This window comes from Oryzias melastigma, linkage group LG14, assembly GCF_002922805.2.
Source record: "Oryzias melastigma strain HK-1 linkage group LG14, ASM292280v2, whole genome shotgun sequence".
In the NCBI taxonomy this organism is placed as follows: domain Eukaryota; kingdom Metazoa; phylum Chordata; class Actinopteri; order Beloniformes; family Adrianichthyidae; genus Oryzias; species Oryzias melastigma.
The window spans coordinates 8,404,032-8,423,201 of NC_050525.1; the positions used below are offsets into that span (position 1 = coordinate 8,404,032).

General features: G+C 38.6%; 1 protein-coding gene across 1 annotated transcript in view; it reads right to left on the bottom strand.

The window, feature by feature from the left end:
* Positions 1 to 5,149: 5,149 nt before the first annotated feature.
* The window catches only part of kif4 (kinesin family member 4), a 17,996-nt gene continuing 3,975 nt past the window's right edge, over positions 5,150 to 19,170 (bottom strand). The window contains exons 8-31 of the mRNA XM_024266360.2: positions 17,960 to 18,079; positions 16,521 to 16,696; positions 16,365 to 16,426; positions 16,156 to 16,288; positions 15,558 to 15,616; positions 14,105 to 14,210; positions 13,875 to 13,982; positions 13,614 to 13,790; positions 13,349 to 13,452; positions 13,115 to 13,259; positions 10,968 to 11,078; positions 10,660 to 10,743; positions 10,450 to 10,563; positions 10,213 to 10,368; positions 10,039 to 10,136; positions 8,559 to 8,688; positions 8,162 to 8,332; positions 7,967 to 8,086; positions 7,816 to 7,893; positions 6,388 to 6,489; positions 6,119 to 6,286; positions 5,918 to 6,043; positions 5,729 to 5,839; positions 5,150 to 5,633 (exon numbers count right to left, since the gene is read on the bottom strand). Of these exons, the coding sequence (XP_024122128.1) occupies positions 5,412 to 5,633; positions 5,729 to 5,839; positions 5,918 to 6,043; positions 6,119 to 6,286; positions 6,388 to 6,489; positions 7,816 to 7,893; positions 7,967 to 8,086; positions 8,162 to 8,332; positions 8,559 to 8,688; positions 10,039 to 10,136; positions 10,213 to 10,368; positions 10,450 to 10,563; positions 10,660 to 10,743; positions 10,968 to 11,078; positions 13,115 to 13,259; positions 13,349 to 13,452; positions 13,614 to 13,790; positions 13,875 to 13,982; positions 14,105 to 14,210; positions 15,558 to 15,616; positions 16,156 to 16,288; positions 16,365 to 16,426; positions 16,521 to 16,696; positions 17,960 to 18,079 (2,981 nt within the window). The 3' untranslated portion in view covers positions 5,150 to 5,411. The remainder of the gene's footprint in view (positions 5,634 to 5,728; positions 5,840 to 5,917; positions 6,044 to 6,118; positions 6,287 to 6,387; positions 6,490 to 7,815; positions 7,894 to 7,966; positions 8,087 to 8,161; positions 8,333 to 8,558; positions 8,689 to 10,038; positions 10,137 to 10,212; positions 10,369 to 10,449; positions 10,564 to 10,659; positions 10,744 to 10,967; positions 11,079 to 13,114; positions 13,260 to 13,348; positions 13,453 to 13,613; positions 13,791 to 13,874; positions 13,983 to 14,104; positions 14,211 to 15,557; positions 15,617 to 16,155; positions 16,289 to 16,364; positions 16,427 to 16,520; positions 16,697 to 17,959; positions 18,080 to 19,170) is intronic.

The window sequence follows — 19,170 nt, forward strand, 5'->3', positions numbered from 1 at the left end:
TCAAGGATTATAAAGCGACTGATCCATAAATAAAAGGTCACTTTATTAGCTCTGATTTCATTTCTGTTAGTTAGATTTATGAATTTCTGATTGAGATCCACCAATAACAATGAACTATTTACACAGCTTTATTTTTTACAAAGTTGCTTGTGCTGACAATACAACCTCACAAAAAAGATTAATGGAAATTAAGTGTATTAATCTATGGAGGTTTGGATGTGGAACCGTACTAAAAATAAAGTGGAAAAACACTCTACAGGCTGATCCAACTTCGATGTAAACGAGTCAAAATGAGGCCCAGCAGTGGGCGTGGCCTCCACATGACTTCCCAGGAACTCCTGGGTCTGCTTCTGATGAGTCAGCGGATGGTCTCCAGGGGTATCTCCTCCCACACCTGGACCAAAGCATACGCCAACTCCTGGACAGTCTGTGGGGCAACTTGGCATTGGTGGATGGACTGATACACCATGTTCCAGATGTGCTCAGTTGGATTCAGGTCTGGGTAACAGGCGGTCCAGTCCATTAAACTTTGTCTAGTACATTCGGTCTGCAATCGTCAACTCTGAAAGAGCCATCTGGGTTGATTTCTCACTGACTACAACCCAGTAGGAGCCACAATGTTTTCCTTCACCCTTTAAAAACATAAAATAGATTTGTATTTATGCTATTGTTACTATTATGATAAACATAAATGAACTGGTGTTCATTTTGCATAAATAAAACACAAACATTAAAAGGAAATTGTCTTTTTTGACTTTTGACAGAAGTTCCTTTCAAAATAAAAGACACCCTGTCACATATGATCGTCTCAGTACAGCAAAAGTAGCAGTAGAAAGTGTAATGGCAGCAGTGATTAAATAAAAATGGTTAATTTCACTGTTGTTGGTGCATCTCTGACAGAAATATAAATCTAACAAACCAAAATGAAATCCAAACTAAATACGTGACCTCTGACATATTTTTCGAACACACTTAAAATTCAGTAATTTTTTTCAAAAATTGAAAATGTTCTTAATTATCCGGTACGTCTTAGTACTAGTTGGGCTTATTGACATCCATTTAATTTTTGTAGTACAAGACAGGACGCACAAAAATGTGTCAAAATGTGATAGTTCGACTTGTGATATGTACTGTCCTTCCTGTTTGTAAATAAGTTAAAGTTTGAGTTAGCTGACTTTTTTTCTCACGTCTTACTTTATAGTTTTTAACATTTAGACATTTTTTTCACTCTTTAATACAAAAAACACAATGGAGGGGTGAAAGAGCCACATGGGACTCAGGAGCTGCAGATGGCAGACCCCTGGTCTAGCAGAAACTGCTGACACACTCCAGCAACATGAGGTCGAGCATTGTCTGGTATTAGGAGGAACCTGGGCCCAATCACACTAGCATACAAGGGTCTGAGAATCTCCTGTCTATACCTAATGACAGTTATCACTCGCATCAATGTGCCCTACTGGATGAGTTGCATTACCTGGACACTTGTGTGGATTGTAGACGCCGTCTCATGGTGCCCCTGGAGTGACAACACTGTTGGCATTCAAAAGTCACCAAAACATCAGCCAGAGAAGTTGTCTGTGGTCACCACTTGCAGAACCACTCTAGTATTTATTGGAGATATTTTACTGATCACCTATTATTATTATCAAAACAGCTTTGCTGTCTATTCCACTCACACAAAAACACGTGAAATTAATTGTCAATCACAGCAGCCGGGTTAGGCTCCGGCACCCCCACGACCCCGAAAGGGACAAAGCAGACAAGAAGATGGATGGATGGATCACATGTGATTTCTAGTTGGACAGTTTGATTACACAGAGCTGTGATTGACTCGGAGTAACGTTGAGTTGTTTCGGTGTTCCCCTTATTTTTTTAACACTGCATCTTTTAAAATCACTTCTGACATTTGCTGCAGCTATATTTGAGATGATCCTACGTGGTATAGGGTCTCTCTTATTTTGAAATTAAGTCACGTGAACCTCTGTCAAAAGTTAGGAACTATTTTATATTTTGAAAAACAAAAAAAAGATTTACGTTTTTTTTAAAAAGGCAATGAGAAGGCGCTGTTTCTGTCTGTGGAGTTTGCATGTGTGGGTTTTCTCCATCTGCTACCATTTCCTGACTTAGTAGATCAGGAGTGTAAAAACTCAATCATACAAGGGGCCAAAATCCAAAACACACCTTAGGTCACGGGGCGAAAAGGATAAACATTTATTGAACACAATAAAACTAAATTTTTAAAACTTTAATTATTATAATTATGAATAAGATATGTAGCATTACCTGTGATAATGCTAGTGTGAATGCTGTAAGCTGAATTGGGCCGCTGACACCCAGCTAAAATCTTAGCTAAATGCCAAATTAACTTAAAAAAACAAAACAAAAAAAAGAAAAAGAAAAAAGAAAGCAACTTAGGTTAGCCAAAACAGCTAGCATGTGGATGAAAAAAATAAGCTAAACCTCAAAATATTCTAAAAACCTGAAAAAAGCATAAATTAGCCAAAACAGCTAGTGTGTAAATATTAGCCCAACTCAAAAACAGCCTAAAAAACAAAAAAAAAACTAAATGTAGCTGAAATGATGGCTAAAATCCAAAAGAGTCTAAAGAAAACTTAAAAAGAAAAGCCTATATTAGTCAAAACAGCTAGCATGTGGCTAAAATGTTAGCCAAATCCCAAAACAGCCCAAAAAATCTTAGTAAATGTCAAAATAGTCAAAAAAGCGAAAAGAATACCAATTTTTAAAACTTCAAAACTGTAACTTTTTAACATAATAACATAAAATAAAATGATCTGGAGGGCCGAATCCGGCCCCTGGGCCTTGACTGTGACACATGTACTGTAGATGATCAAAAAGTAGGAATTAATGACTAATTTTGCACTTAGCTCATATTTTGGCCAAAGTTTATGAAATCTTTTCAAAGAATCTTAAAAAAATAAAAAAAAATCTTTTCCAATGTTTATGTTTTAAATGTGAGCGTATTTAATTGGTTTTAAAGCTGTATGAGAGGCAAACAGAGCAGTAAAAGTGATAAGTCATTTATTGAGGAAATTGTTTTTTACATTACATATCTAGTGGCTATCATTACATGGTGCAAAGTCCTTATGGGATGATATCAACAGTTGTTTCTGATAATCCAACTTTATTTTACAGAAGTGAGATTAGGATAATAGTATTAAACGCCACATATTTACAACTGCTTCTTCTCAAAACTCTGTTCCCAACTTCTCTCCTGCTTTATGAAGCCTCACTTGTGAAGTTCTGTCCTTAAATGTTTGTGTCTAACATAATGAAGGCACCATAAATGAAATGTGTTTGTACACTTCAAGTGTATATTTATCATTCATTCACTTTAGGAATAAAATAATTTATTGCAAGAATGCTAATCTATAAAAGCAAAGTTACTGTTTTACTAGTTCAAACTCTCTTTCACAAGCATGAAAAATGGTTTGTGTGCATTCACATCAACAAAATGAAATCCATCTGTTTATTGTTGTCATAGAACATGGGGTTCATGGTGTTTAGCCTGCAATTCCAAATTTACTTTTTTCTATTTAAATGAAATGTGCAGCTTAAAAAAAAGGGAAAACAATATTTCAGGTTCTTCTTACTCATTAAAAAAACACAAGCTTTGAATTTCCTGTTTGCCATTCTGATTAGCAGACGTAGAAAGAACACAAATGGACATTCAGTCTACAAATCTATCGATGGGTTTTGAACTCAAATGTCCATTTTAGAGCTAAAACCTATTTAACAAACTGTGATTTGTGTCCAGTAAGTTACAGACAACTGTCCTCTACTGGTAAGACTTTGAACTGCAGCCAAATGCTTTAAAACTTTTAATGGAGAATACTTTAAGGGATTACTAAAAACAAATAGTAAACTAGAAAACCACAAATACAAGCGGAAGAAAGTAATTATGGATGACCCAATCAGGTTCATTTGATTTTGAGCATCTGCTGATACAGAGTCGTGATCGGATAATTTTGAACTGAAATGAACACATTTGATAAACAGATTCAGGTTGTGGCTATGTAAATATAGCTGCTGAGAAATTACTTAGCAGAACCAGTAAAATGACCATTAAATGCTTAATTTTGGTCTAGTGTTAAAAAGGTGGTTCTTCAGACGACACGTTTCCCGGTCTGCCTACTCGACGAGGATTCAGCGCTGATGGGCTCTACCCTCTTCACTACCGAGGAAATCCTGGTTATCTTATATTTCTCCAATTAGTATCCGATCACCCGCAGGTCACCTGATCTGAGGCCTAACACACATACAAATACCACGATCATCATCCATAAAACGATAAAGATCAATGGTCCAACCAGAAAACACAGATATAGTATAACGACTAAAGTTATCATTGACATTGAATAGACTACAAGATCAGCATAAACGTTCATTATTGAGAGTAAACTCACTCAGATCTTCCTTAAATGTTTTCTAAAATTTCTCCTTTATCAGCTGACAGCAATCATTTACTTGTGAAAAGTCACATTCTTGTATTTCCAGCTCTGTTTGTATAATTGTAGCACAGCAGTAAACAGACATCTATACCATTCCAATATGGCCTCCAACTTTCTGTACGCAACAAGCTAGCATGTCATCTCTAGTGATATTAACCTCATTGGCTTAGCACAGTTAGCAGGTGCTGTGCAGACAGCCGTCTATTGGCAGAACGGAGAGCTTAACGTTAAAAAGAAACAAAATCCTGATCGGTTTTCTTTTGAAATGCTTTTGTAGGTCACCGTTTGTGTTACCAAAAACCAACAGAGACATTTGTTGTCAGCTTAAGGTGTTTTTTTTTTACTTTGAAAAGTCCAAATCTGTGAACATCTTGCTAGCTTGACTGAACTGTTTTTGTTAGCCTCCTGCTGTGCTTTATGGGAATAACATGTGATCCGTTCCTAACATGGTGGAGTTAATATCCAGAACAATAAACTAGAAATATAAAGCACTGATCTGAATTAAATATATATATACTGATCGGGGGACAACAACCGATACTGACTGATTCATCAATCACATGATCGGATAGGGACATCCCTAGAAGTTATGCATGGTTGGTTCAAAGACAGAAATAAATTATGATTTTTGATGAACATCGAGACACAAACAAATGAAACCACATCCCCAAGTGGGAAAATCCAATCTACTATTAAGACTTTATTTATCTCTACCACTGAAATCACGTTAAAACTGCTCCACAAACAACAACTGATCATTTTACAGTAATCGTTTTCAAAAATGACGTGTATGTACAGGCTCTTCCATAAAAACTGTCATAGTTCAGCTCATCAGTTAGTCACTACACAACAGACGTTTCAGATGTTACAGTGAGTAACAGCTAACATAAAAAGAAGACAGACAAAACGCTAAACCAAAGGTGAGAAAACCGAACGAGCCGATTAGGATTCCTCTTTAATCGGAGTACAGCCAGAGAAAAAACTGTTCTGAAAGCTGGTCAGGATCCTCTTCTTCTTCTTCAGGAAGCTCACCGTTGTTCTTTCTCTGTCGTCGTCTTCGTCCGCGACGTTGTCATCCGCCTCCTCCTCGTCTGCCGTGACGGGTTTCCGGGCCAGCGTCAGGTCTGAGGTGTTCAAGCCTCTGTCTCCAAACTCCATCAGCACCTAAAAAATCAAGTGTGAAGGAAACGGACTCTGTCTTTGCCTTCACTAGAAATTAGAATCAAGACGTGAGGCCTGCTGGGATGGGCGGGGCTTACCTTCTTGGTGGGGGTGCAGGATGGAGGCTTGAAGAAGGTGCTGTTTTCAGGGCTGTTGGAGTCCGGCAGGGATGAAGAATCTTTGGAAACACTTCCTGTGTGACTCAGATCCTGCAGTGGAATGAAACGTGTTTCAGTTCAAATCCAGCACAAACACCACCATCTGGAAAAGCAGGATCCAGGCCTGACCTCGGCCGGAGTCGGAGTGTCCATGTTCCTGCATTTCTCATGGTCGCACAGACAGTTCTCCCCACACGTCATCTTTCCTTTGCGGCAGCGACATTGTTTGTTGCTGCAGCGACCCTTACATGCACACTGCAGACACATGCACACGTTTTAAAACAGATCTCCGTTTTAGCTAAAAAGAAAAGAAGTGTTTTGTTTTCTCACTCCGGATGGTTTGACTTTTCTCAAGGGTCGGGATTTTGCTTCAGGTTTCACGGGTCTCCAGTCATCGTCTTCGTCTTCGTTCTCGTCCTCACTGGGGGACATCAGCTCTGCCACGCTGATGGCCGTGTTCAGATGGGCTTTAGCCGTGGTGAGCCGCTTCTGTTTGGGCTTTTTGTTGAAAAGAAGAAGCGTCAAGAGAAAGTCTGCATTTGAGTTCAGCTGTAGTGCTCTCTCCATCAGTTGGACTCAAGAACATGTCTGGAACTCACTTTAGGAGGAACGTACTCGAACGAATCCTCTGTGTTTTCCTCGTTTTTCACAGCAGGCAGGAGAACCTTTTTCCCACTGGCCAGGTGAAGCAAAGAGAGTTTCTGAAGAAACAGAAAACACACAAACGGTTTATTCTGGCTCAAATTCAACCATAAAAAAGATAAACCACATTCTGAAAATGAGGAATTTTAATGAAATAGAATATTAAATAAAACGAAGTACTGATCCAGGATGAATTAAAATGTCTACAAAGTTTAGTTTGACATCATCCTAGATGTGGAAGTAAAGCTGCTTGTTTAAAGCCAGCAGTCTTTTACGAACCACTAGGGGGCGAACTTTCATTTTTCTACACCAGTGATCCATTATTAAAAACATCACATCTTTAGTAATGCACTATTAAGCGTTGTTAATGAAGTTTGTTTGAATTTAATAGTTTGATTATTTGTATTCAGATTTTAACACCAAGACTGCAGTTTAACTGACTCCAAACCTTAAGCATTAACACAATAACATCTATTGATCCTTGGAAAGTAACATGTAAGAGACAAGAGGGTGTAATAGAAAAAACATGCCAGAGGAAACTAAATTAAACTTTACCTGTTTCACATGCTAGTTCAGTTTTAACACAGTAAGCTAAAATACTTCAATGATAAAATTGGAGGCGAACACATTTCTCCTGTTAATACTATCAATTAAGACGACAAGTCATTAGACCCAAGTGTGTTTTCACTTTTTAACTCTGATGACATTGGTGTTCTATACATGGGGTCAGAGTGTTCAGCCGCTCTGTCCCCCAGCTCTGGAACTCCTTACCCCCTGACCTCCGAAACATCGGCTCTTCTCCCACACTTCTCCAAGAAACCAAAAATTCAGCTTTTCCAACTTGCTTATTTCCACCCATAACTTGACGGCTATGGGCCATTTTATAACTGCATATTTTACTGTGAATTTTAATGCTGCATTATTTGTTTTTATTGACAATATTGTATTTACAGTGACCTTGGGTTCCAAGAAATTTGCCAAACAAATAAAATGTATTATTAATATTATTATGTTCATGGGGTATTCTTCTGATGATGGAGGACATATATAAAGAAAATAGCTTAAAACTGCATTTCTGAGCTACAGAGAACAACGTTTATTGTCCATGTTTGGTTTCCAGTATAAAACGGAATTTAGTTCTTTAGTTTGAAAAGTTACTTTAAATAGTTTTTTTAACATTGTTTCATACATTTTAATTAGATTTTAGAATTTTCTGATGCAGATTTCTAATCTTTTACATTTTTAACTCTATTATTGTTTGGGTGTTTTTTGCCATTTTTTTTTTAATTTTTTTTAAGTTCCTCACAATTAACGCCAGCTCAGCTGTGAGTGCCACCATTACACATATTTAAAATCCATTAAAAAATATAGAAATCAAAGAGAACCTGTCTGAAGTGCTCGTTCTGCTCCACGAGTTTCTGGTTCTGCTCACTTAAGGTCCGTAACTTCTCCAGCTCCTCCTCCTATAATGACATCACAGATGACGTGTTGAGATGTCTTTATTCTACAGGAATGCTCTCTTCTCTGCATCCACACCTGAACGCTGAGGCGCTGCAGCAGCTCCCTCTCCTTTGACCTCCCCTCTTCTCTCTGCTTGGTTTCTTCAGACTCTTCACATATCGGCTTGTTCTGCAGCTGGTTAAGCAGGTAGAGGACCTGCAGAAAACAAGCAAAGCTTTGGATCAATACTGGACCTGACTAGAGATGCAAGGAGGGTTTCTGATGAGGCACCTTCTCCTGGTGCCGCTGCTCCAGCTCCACCAGCTGCTGCTGATGCTCCATGTCCATGGTGGACATCAGGTTTCTGTCCTCCATCATCATCTTCCTTAAATCCTGAGTGCTCCCCTTCTCTTGTTTCAGCTCACTTTCCAGCTTTGCACACGATGTTTTAGCAGACACCAGCTAAAACAGTCCAACAAGAGAGGGAGAAAATACGGTAATTTGACAGTTTGGTGGAAATGCAGGCAGAGGAAAACTGATCCATCAGAGGCAACAATCTGATTTTTCTATTTAGCGAATGAAACTGAGAAAAAAATACTTTTAGGAAAAAAATTAACAAGTTCTTACAATAAAAACTACAACATCAATCAGTGATGTCATGAATTAATTCCCTTCAGACAGTTTTTACCTCCGACATCAGCAGCCGGAGAGCACACTTTGCCTCCACGATGCTCGAGATTCCATCTATGCGCTGTTTCAGGCGGACCTCTCCGTCTGCCGCCAGAACTTTCTGCTGCAGGTCAGCAATCTGGGCGTTTCTGTGAAGACCAACAACAGCAGAAACTCTGATAACATCTGAGGTGAAAATTCACAGACGAGGTGACATTTACAACATACAGTCTCTTTTTTTAGAATTAATTTCTCCTGCTGTTTCCATCTGAATTGATTGGTCCATTTATCCATTTAAAAGACACAAAGGAAGAGGACAATAGAAATAAATGCACATGAATATATCAAATCGATTTGAGAATATTGATATTGAGAAGAAAAATTGTTTAGCCATAATTGCTCCTAATAATCAATAAACATATTTGCATTTATGTGATTTATATAATGATTTGATTAAGTACAACAATTCTCAAATAGAGTTTGATTAATCAAATAAAAGTTGGTTACAGTGTTCCCAAGTTTATCCGGGAGTTCTGTTCTAAATATAACAGATGTTTTAGGACAACAAAACTTCACACCAGGGTTAAAAAATGAAAAGAAGGATCTGATCATGATCAAAGATTTATGTGGATTTGGCAAACTGAACGCACTCTGTACAGGAGACACAGAATGGAGAAGATTAATTGACAAGTTCAACAGCCAATCGGGACACAGAACACACAAAAAAATCTGAAAAACAGCACAAATGGAAGAAAACTTATTTTATCCCATTCCTATTGTGCTTTACTTAAATCATTTACTATATATGGTTACCAGTTCGATCTGGTTCTTAACATCTATTTGAGGTTATTTTTACTTTTTCAGTCCAATTGCAGATTATTTATCAAGTAGCAACGATATAGTTCTTATTGATTATCATCAAAGCAAATACACTAATGAATAATTAATGACAGCACATCATATATCAAGTAGAAAAGAGATTAGCATCAAAAGGTATTATTACAGTAAAATAAAATAACATGGAGATGCTGCATGAACTTCATTTTCCTGCAGGTGAACTTCTATTGGTTTGTTCTGCTGCCTTCTGATCAGTGGTTCTAATGGTTTGCTTATCAGCTTCTATTTCCTTTAAAATAAATGTATTTTACATTTTTGCTTCTAGTGATTTGTTGTATTCTTAAAGGGTTTGTCTTGAGAGCTATGTTCATCTTTGTTTTGGTTTTTAGTGTCATTTAATCCTGTAAAACAAACTCATCCCAGAATGAGCAGAGTTCTTCTGCACAATGAAAGCAAGTTAAAGAAACCCAAATTTTTAGCCTTTAAATTCTTAGATTTGAGATTTAAGAAGTAAGATTTTAACAAACAGTACAAAATAAATGTAAAAATATATAATTTTAAGGGTCCTTTATTTTTACTTTTGAAGAAAATCTCCTTTAAACCTGAAAGTTTCTCTGAATGTGAACAGACTGACTGCTCAGTGCTGAGCTGCTTCCACTCACCTGAGGCCCATCTCAGTCTCCAGGTTCTCCACCTGTTTGGTCAGAGGGGTCTCTAGGGCCCCCTGGCTCTCAAGTTCAGAGATGATGAGAGTGCGGCGCTGCAGGGCATGAATCACCACCAAAGGTTACAAACAGGACAGCGCTTTGGAATCGGCATCCTTTGGTGAGACTTACCCTAATCTTGGGAGCGGGTTTCTCCCCAGCCTCGACCTGCTGCTTGAGGTGAGTGATCTCCTCCGCCAAGACCTTTCTGTCCTCCAGCAGGTCACTGAGGTGACGCCGGGCCTCCTCTGTGCTCACCATCACCTCCACCTCGTTAAGAAGCCACGTCTGGAGACAGAAATGAGATGCCCATCTGTATTTATCTGGAGGAAGTTTCGCTTATTTCTAATGTCATCTTTTTCTGCGTACCTTCACTCGTGCTGCAACGCTTTCTACACCTTTGCTCATGGCGTCTTTGCGCTTCTCGACCACCTCGCTTCTCTTCTGCAGAGCATCTTTCAGCCTCTTGTTTGCTGCTGCCGCCTGCAGTGACATCAGGGAAAAGAAACCTCTCTTTGTTAATTAAAAAAAAAGTGCAAAGAAGAAGTGTGATAAAGGTCCTAAAGAGCCGCATTTCACCTCTTCAGTTTTACGGCGCAGGACGTTTGCCTGTTTCTGGAAGTCCCTCTCAAGTTTGATCATCTCGTACTGCCTTTTACGATCCTGTAAGACATAAAAAAAACACATTTGAATTCTTCAAAATGCTAGAAAAAAATCAGCATTTGCTCCAACTTTAAAAACACAACAACCAGACTATTTTTCTAGAAAACTCTGTTACCTTCCAACACTTATTTGCTGGTAAACTTGATGCAATAGTTAAAATAAAATAAAATAAACAGAAAGAAAAGATACTTTGTGCTTCTTTCTCCTGAATGATTTCCACAAACCTTTTCCTTCAGCTGCAGGACCTCCCTGTCTTTTTTGCTCTTCCAGAGCCGGAACTTCTCCGAGTCCTCCCTCATTTGCCTCATCAGCTGCGTGCGCTGACTCTTCATAGCCTGAAAAGAAATGGATCATTCGTGTTTTTGGTAAAGATTAAAATCTTGAGATCCATTGCCCTTTGTACTATCCTAGACATGTTTACATTAAAGGTGGGATTATCTGGCTCCCACAAAGCAGCGCACTGAATTTTTTTAAGGATTTTTTTTTCTGTGACAGACATAAAATCCTGTCCACCTTTGTCAACTTATATCATGGTAGGGATCACACATCAATATAAGGGTGGGGTCATTTGGACCCCATAACATAGCACAAGGGTTAAAACATCAATGGAGCTGAAGGATTCCAACAAAATCTGGTTCTTAGTGGATTAAGTATGATTAGTGAATCCAGTCACAGATCAAACCACAATTCTTGCTAGCTAACATATTTTAATGGTTGCTGCATGTATGTTTTTTTAACTGGATTAAAAATTAAAAAATTATTTATTTACTCACCATCATTTATACCTTCATCTAGACCAGAATTAACTAAACAAATAAGATAAAACACAAAGATTTTGAAAGAAAAAAAAATGTTTTTAACCACTTTTAACAAAGTTTAACTCAAGTTTTATTTGTTAACTTTCTGGTTAACTTCAGCAGTAAACAAAACATAATTGGATTGTTTTACATCAAACCCTGAAAAAGTTCTCCACGGATTTTCCATCGTTAACATTTGCTGACTGTTTTAGTAAATAGATGACAATAGTAAGCAACAGCTAAGTAATAATGATTGTGTAACAACTTGAAAACACTCAGATCTTTAATCTAAATCAGGCGTATCAAACATACGAGCCGCATACAGCCAGCCAGATGGTTTAATGTGGCCCAGTCATGAAGTGAAAAAAAGATATAAGGATGTTGGGGAAAAAAAGCAAGTTTCTAGCCTTTTCCTGAGGCGAGTTATGGTCATTTAAAGAAATGGCCTCGATGTGCAATTCCGCCACTAGGGGGAGCCATAGAAAAGACACACCAGCATAACAAAAGTTCTAGAAATAAACAGAAATTCTTTGCAAGCACATCTGAGTAAGATTCATTTAGGTTCCCTGCCAGCCTCACCGCTGTTAAGTTGTTATATTGTCCACTTTGTGATTTTATCTGTGAAAGGTGATCTATAAGCAAAAATGTACTTACTTACTTACTTATAAATTCCCACAATTCCCAAAATGTTGTCAAAAAGATAACAGTAACAGCTCTAAGGATGTAACAATTCTTCAAGAATTGTCAAAAAAACGATTCAAACTTGTCAACACGTTAATCGATGCAGAAAATTAAAAAAATCGGTTTGTCATGGCCTGTGCCTAAAAGAGGTGAACAAAATATTGGTATGGTGAACTATCGCGATATTTCAACTCACAAATGATTACCGGTCCTCTAATATCAAAAAAGTTCACCAGGGGGGCGTTTCCTGTGAGCACGACAGTGAAATGCAAGGATGCCGTAGCGAACCAGTCGTCAATTTTGACTGGACCAATACGTTTTTAGACTAAATGCCTAAAAACATAGTTGCGTGGGTAAAGTGTGAACACGGAGTGCACTTTGCTCCTTTTCCACACGCAGTGGGGAGGGGTATACAGATGAAAACGCACGCGGGACGCGGAGCGGCCGCGAGAAAAAAGGTCAGAGCTGTGTCTGTATTTTTCTAAAGTAGAAGCAGACAGCCCGCGCAATTTTTAATGTAACATAACATGGTTTGTAGAGCGGGAACAGCAGTAACCTGTACAAACACCATGCTTAAATCCACCAGATTCTAGATGAGTAGTGCACTGCCTCTGACCATCCAAGTAAGACTTCTAGCAGCGTTATTGATCCAACAGGGGTGTATGCTAGCGGTACACACGTAGAGAACATGATTAAAGTGTTGATTATCAAAGATAAGTGCAAGAAATTTTAATAAAAAGAGGAGGAATGAATATGGATACCAGCACTGTAAAAAACAATGATCATATAATATTAACAGGTTGAAAGTTCATATCGTATAGAAATTTTATGACTAAGAAAATCAAAACCTTCACTTGGAGTCCAGAAGGAGCTTGGGCTCTGGTGTGGAGTACCTGTATCTCCTGCATGAGCTTGCTGACTTTCTGCACGGATGACTCCTTGAGTTTGAGCAGCTTGGACTGGTCCAGCAGCTTCTTCTTCATGTCTACAAGCTGATGTTCCAGCTCCTGCAGCCTCTTCCTCCGCTGCTCGCTCAGCCTAAGGAAAGTTTGAGGTGAGAGAAATGAGGTCCAGGTTCAGGAAATTACCAGAACTGTAAAGATTTTTATGGTAAAACGGTGCCATACTTGGCCTGGTTTGTGTCTTTCTTTGCAGATTGAAGGGCTAAAATGAGATCCTCCTTCTCTTTCTGTAAGGAATCCACAGCTGACTGCAGAGACTGGACGTTTTTCTGAAAGACAAAATCAGGGATTAATGGACTATGAATTATCGTGTGAACATCTTTATTCTACATACAGCTAAATGATTTTTTTAAGGTGGATTATTTCATTTTCACACAGAAAATCTTTATTTTTTTCATGAATGTTTCAGACTGAGAGGAAAAATGTTCACCTGGTGCGTGGACTGCATGGGTTCCAGCTGACTGTCGTTCTCACACATCTTCCTGACAAAAGCCTCCTTCAGGCTCAGCACTTTGTTAAGCTCGATCAGCTCTTTAGAGAGCTGCGCTTGGCGCAGAGCATGATGGGCCGTAAAGGCCTCCGGAGAGTCCCTCATGGCTGCAGCGTCCTGGATAGGAAACAGATTTTTGTTTTGTTGAAAACAAACAAACAAAAAAACTCAAAAAGCATCTTGACAATAGCTTCTAGTTACTGCGGGGGATGTGTCGGCTGAATTCTTGCCGCCATTCCCAGAAGCCTCAGGAGGTTCCTCCCCTGCAGTCATGGCGTTGAGGGAGGCGGCCATGCCTGCGCTCTCGTTCTACAGAAGAAAAAAAAAAACACAAAGCAAACTTAAATTATGTTTTCTGATAGATTTCGTCAAGACATGTTGATACTTTAAAAAATAAAAGATTTTAACTCTTTCACAATAAGTAAGATTACCTTTAGCTCCAAAATCAAGTCCTGCAGGTTCTTCATCACCTCCACGTTCTCCTTCAACTCCTGATCCTCCAGCGTTTCCAGAACCTTTTCAAGATCAACTGTGCATCTGCAAATGTTTGTATAGAAAACTAAACGTGATGACTTCGATGCTGAAGCTTCATATTTTTATGCAAAAAAATTACATTCTGATTCAAAAAATGAGACAAACAGATGAATAACCTCCATCACTCTAACTTTTAAAGTCCCACTCTGATCTTTTTTTATCTATTGCAAAAGTGTTCCCATGGTCTATTATTTATAATGATGAAAATGGAAATAGATCAACAGATGATCAAAACTTTCATGAATTTTCTTAAACTACTGAAAGGACAAAAAGAAAAGAATAAATGTATCTACTGTTGTTCATATGGACAATCACTCAGTCCAACACTGACACCAACAGAAACGGTTGAATACTTTCCTCATTAAGAATAATGCGTGTAGAAATGTGTCATTTTAAGAAAAGCCCCAAAGAATTCTACTTCCACATCTTCCTCTTCTCATAGATAATCGTATTTTCTAAGATCGCCTCTGAAGATTTGACATCAAATAGAGACCTCAGACCCCCAAGGGTCACAGTTTTCTACACATCCTGACACTATATTCTCAGATACGGTTAGGAACGTCCATTCTGAAGCCGTAAGACTAGAGGAAGATAGAAAATGAGGCCTGAATCTGGTCTAAAACACAAACTGTAAATGAGAACTGGACTGAGTGACCCCTCCCCCTCGTTTTCCAAACAGGAAAGATTTGCTGGTTCCAACAAGCCAAATTCCCATAGACTTCTATTGAGAAATAAACAGCTATTAGTCCGAATAATCATTCTTGCTCTGCAACATTTTCATAACACATACTTGATAATCCTGCTTTTTTTTTTCATGATTTTTTTCTCAAGTTATAAACTGCCCAATCAGATACCTCAATAAAAGGTATTGACTATTAAAATAATCGTTTGTGGCAGCTCTACTAAATGCAGGCAGAAGTCTCAAGCTACGTTCACACTGCCTTCACGTGCGTTCAAGCGACCACTTCCAATGAAAGGTCCATGTAAAAGTGTGTTTTGGGCTCCTGTGTTTAAAACTCTCTTGTTCACACATAGTTACGCAAGTTTCTACATGCAAAGTGTGTGGCCATTGATTGCGGGTTAAAAGTTAAACTGTTGACCAATTTTTGGCAGTGATGTATTAATGGGGCACCGTCTAATTCATGGGCCGCTTGAAAATTGATCACCAAGTTAAATTAATAAATGCAGTTTTTGCCCAAAAAGAAAGTCTGGAGCAAGATTTCAACATTTCACAACAAACATCTTCAAACTGTAGGTGGTGGACATGTGCTAGGAAACAGCAGAAAAGAAGAAGAAGCCCCACCCTGTTTGTTCAGTGTGAACACCATGGTTAAACGCCCGGAGACTTACGCTGCGTGGTGCTGCAGTTCTTCCAGTTTACTATGGAGCTTCTCGTTTGCCTGTTCGCTCTGTAAATAAAAATAAACCGGCAAACAAATGTTAGAATAAGAAACAGTCAGAATACCTAAGATCTAACTAGCTACTGTCACAAAGTTCATCTGGTTTCTGACTTTTTACATGTGTGCTAACCTGTGTAACCCAATCGCTAAAGGACAATGTTACCGCATGCTATGAGCTCACACTAAATGTAATTATTTTCCAGCACTAGGAAAAAGAAACAGGCTTCAGAGGAAGCAGATAAAGCTACACATCACACTCTGATGGTTTTGTGGAGATCTCCTGACAGAGGTTGAACCCGTCACCTTTAATCCAAACACTCCAGGAGGAACTGAGCAGAAACCGGATGCTAAGCTAAGTTTAACATTTTCAGAGGGACGTTAACAAACTGACAGGCGGGAAATAGAAGAAATGGATCCAGAACAGCAGGACGACATGACTGATTAGTTTCTGTACTCAGAATTTGACCTAAAAACGTGCAGATGGTTTACAAAATGAGTGTTCCTGCTGCTGAAACACACTTGTGTGTATTTTGGAGTGTCTGGCTCACCATGATGATCTTCTCAAACATGAGAGCCGTCTGTCCGGCCGCCTCGCTCAGCTCTCTGCTCAGCTTGCTGTTCTCGTCCTGCAGAGCGCGGTTCCTTTCCACAAGTTTGCTCACATTTTCCTCAGAACCCGACCTGTAAAACGCAGCATTTAGCTCTAAATTCTCCTGAAAGTCACACATTTATGTGAAACGTTGTCAATTGATCTTACCCGGAAAGCACAGGAGCCACCCCTCCTCGAGCATGCAGAAGCATCACCTGCAACTCCTGAACCTGTGAAGTACAGGCACGTTTGGACCTCACGATAAACATGCAACACTCCATCGTTTTCATGTTCAGGGCTGAACACAGCAGGCAGTCGGCATACCTGCTGCTTCAGTCGGTTCATCTCCGCCGCTCTGGGATCGATGTTCACAATGGGTTTGTTTTTGATCTTGCGAGCTCTGTCTGCGTATCTCAGCGTGTTGATGGTTTCCTCCATGTTGGAGTCTGCGGGGCTGACGCATGCGATCATCAGCGTGTGGCTGTTTCCTCCCAGAGAATCTGAACAGACATGAAGAAAAAAAAACCCCAAAGGGGATCACTGTACTCGCCTTTAACACCAACTTCTTCCTTTTATTTAGAGAAACGGCTGTTTTCTAACTAAATTTAAATTCTTACCAGCTGTAACAGAGAACATTAAATGAAGATGTCTCTTTTATTTTTATAAAATGTAAGTTCTAAAGACTTCATCTCTTTATTATGCATTTAAAAAACTATGAATGGCATAAAAAGATAAAATAGAACCACAAGAATGAAAATGTATGTATAACAAAAAACTGAAGTCTGAACATAATAACAAAAAAAAACTAATAAAATAATAGTAAATACTTTCCATGTTAATTTTCATCTCTTTATCTGTAGAAATTGATTAAATAACTTGATAAAACTACAACTTCTAACATCCCTGAAGGAACATTCAATTAAATTCATCTAGTCCCACCACCCTGCTCTTTTTTTAGTTTTCTACACTTGGACTGCAGTCAAACTTTAAACATAATTTACTATGTGACGCTCCACTTAACTTTTAGTCTTAGTCATTTTATTTTGCATATAGATCTTTAAAGTAAATTAGAAATACATTTCCTTATACTTTGAAATAACCTTATTTGTTCCATGTTATTTATGTTCCACAATTAAATCTCTTTTAAAGATGTGCAAAAAGTTTTTTAAAGTTGTTTTTGTAGAGTTAGATTTTAAGTTTAAATTATTCTATTACTTATATCATCCTCCTTTCTCACTGAACAGAGCTTCAGCTTTCTTTCTTTCTAATTTTACAGCTAATTTGTGATCCATTTTCAGGGTCATAAGGTTGCTGGAGCCAATCCAGCTACTGTTGGGTGAAAGCTGGGTAGGACCACACAATCACATTCACACCTAGAGGCAATTTAGAGTCACCAATTAAACTGTTGCGTATGTTTTTGGACTGTGGGACTAAATCAGAGTGACCCACACATGCACGATGAAAAATATGCAAACTCCACCCAGAAAAGTCCCAGCTGGGATTCAAACCTGTGAAGAGAGAGTGCCGACCACTGCACCCCATACAGCTTTATGTATTATCTACTAAATCACATAATTTCAGCAAGTTAGATCAGATGAATGATAAGTTTGTGTGATATAATAATCCAACAAATAATACTTGTGCTCTTATTTTGAAGGATGTATTCAGGTTACTGTGAACTATTCAAAGTATTTCTCAAATACTTCACATAAGGTGAAACTTTATCCTTATTTAATGCTTTAACCTTTTAAATTAAAGTTTACCCTGCAGGAGGCGGGTGAGCTTGGAGTCCCTGTAAGGAACAAAGGTGTTCTTCTTGCTTTCATCGCCCAGAGCACTGATCACATTCCCCAGACATAACAGACCACGATTGATGCTGATGCCTGCAGACACAACAGGAGAAAGCTTCATTCAGAAACACAAGCCTGAAAACATCGAGATGACAGAGAACAAGAACTCACACATTCAATCACCAACATCGCTGACAGGTTAGTTAGTGGTTGGTAGAGTCTGCTGGTTTTCATGTGACAAACCAAACAAGAAGGAAAAGTCTGATCATGGTTCCAGATGCAGAGCGGTTTGACCAAACCAAGAACCAGCGAGGAGCAGAAAGGCCCCAGAACAGTGAATACAATAAGCAGAGGTTTTCCAGAAATCAGGAAGAATCGTTAAAAAAAAAAAAAGTAATATAACCAAATTTAAAGTCCTAAATTTACAGTTTTTTTCCCGCAAATTTACAAGATTAAAGTGGAAGTGTACGTGATGTGCAGCAGCAGACCAAAGGTTTGGTCAAAGGGTTTTAGATTTGAACAGGTAATCAGAATGCTTATTGATAATGTTAAAAATGTCTGGAAGCTCATGTGTTTATTAATGTTTTAATCTTTGATGGGTGGCTTGCAGGATCTCCTGTTGATGAATCCATCGATATCCCTGCACCTGTCTACTTCTAACCGTATCTTCCTCCACAAAAGACAAGATCTTCTCCAAGTCTTTGTGATGCTTCTGTCTGAACAGGCCCAGTTTTTAGAATATTCTTCGATGCTCTTATGCTAACGTAACAGACTATTTTCATCCCTCTTTGTTGTTTTGTCTTGAAACAGGACGTTTCATCTGGAGGAGGGGCTATTTCTAACACTTTTCATTTCCCTTCGTGTTCCTTGTGCGCATGACAGTTACATGACATAAGGTGACACATGGATTTCTGGGTAAGTTAATGATAAGGGCAGAATAAAGTGCTGGTGATGCAAACGTGCGTCTCTGAGCTCCTTCTTTTACATATGAAACTCTGCATTACAAACACTGAATCCCAGAAAGCGGCTACACTAATAATAATTTGATTTTGAGTCGCCAAAAGGTTCAGAATTTCTTCGTTTTTGAAACCAATACAGAAAAAGAGCTTCAAATGATGCTCCACGTCTTTCATCTTCAAGCACGTCTCCCGGGAACCAAACTTTTATGTTTTTTCTTTGAATTT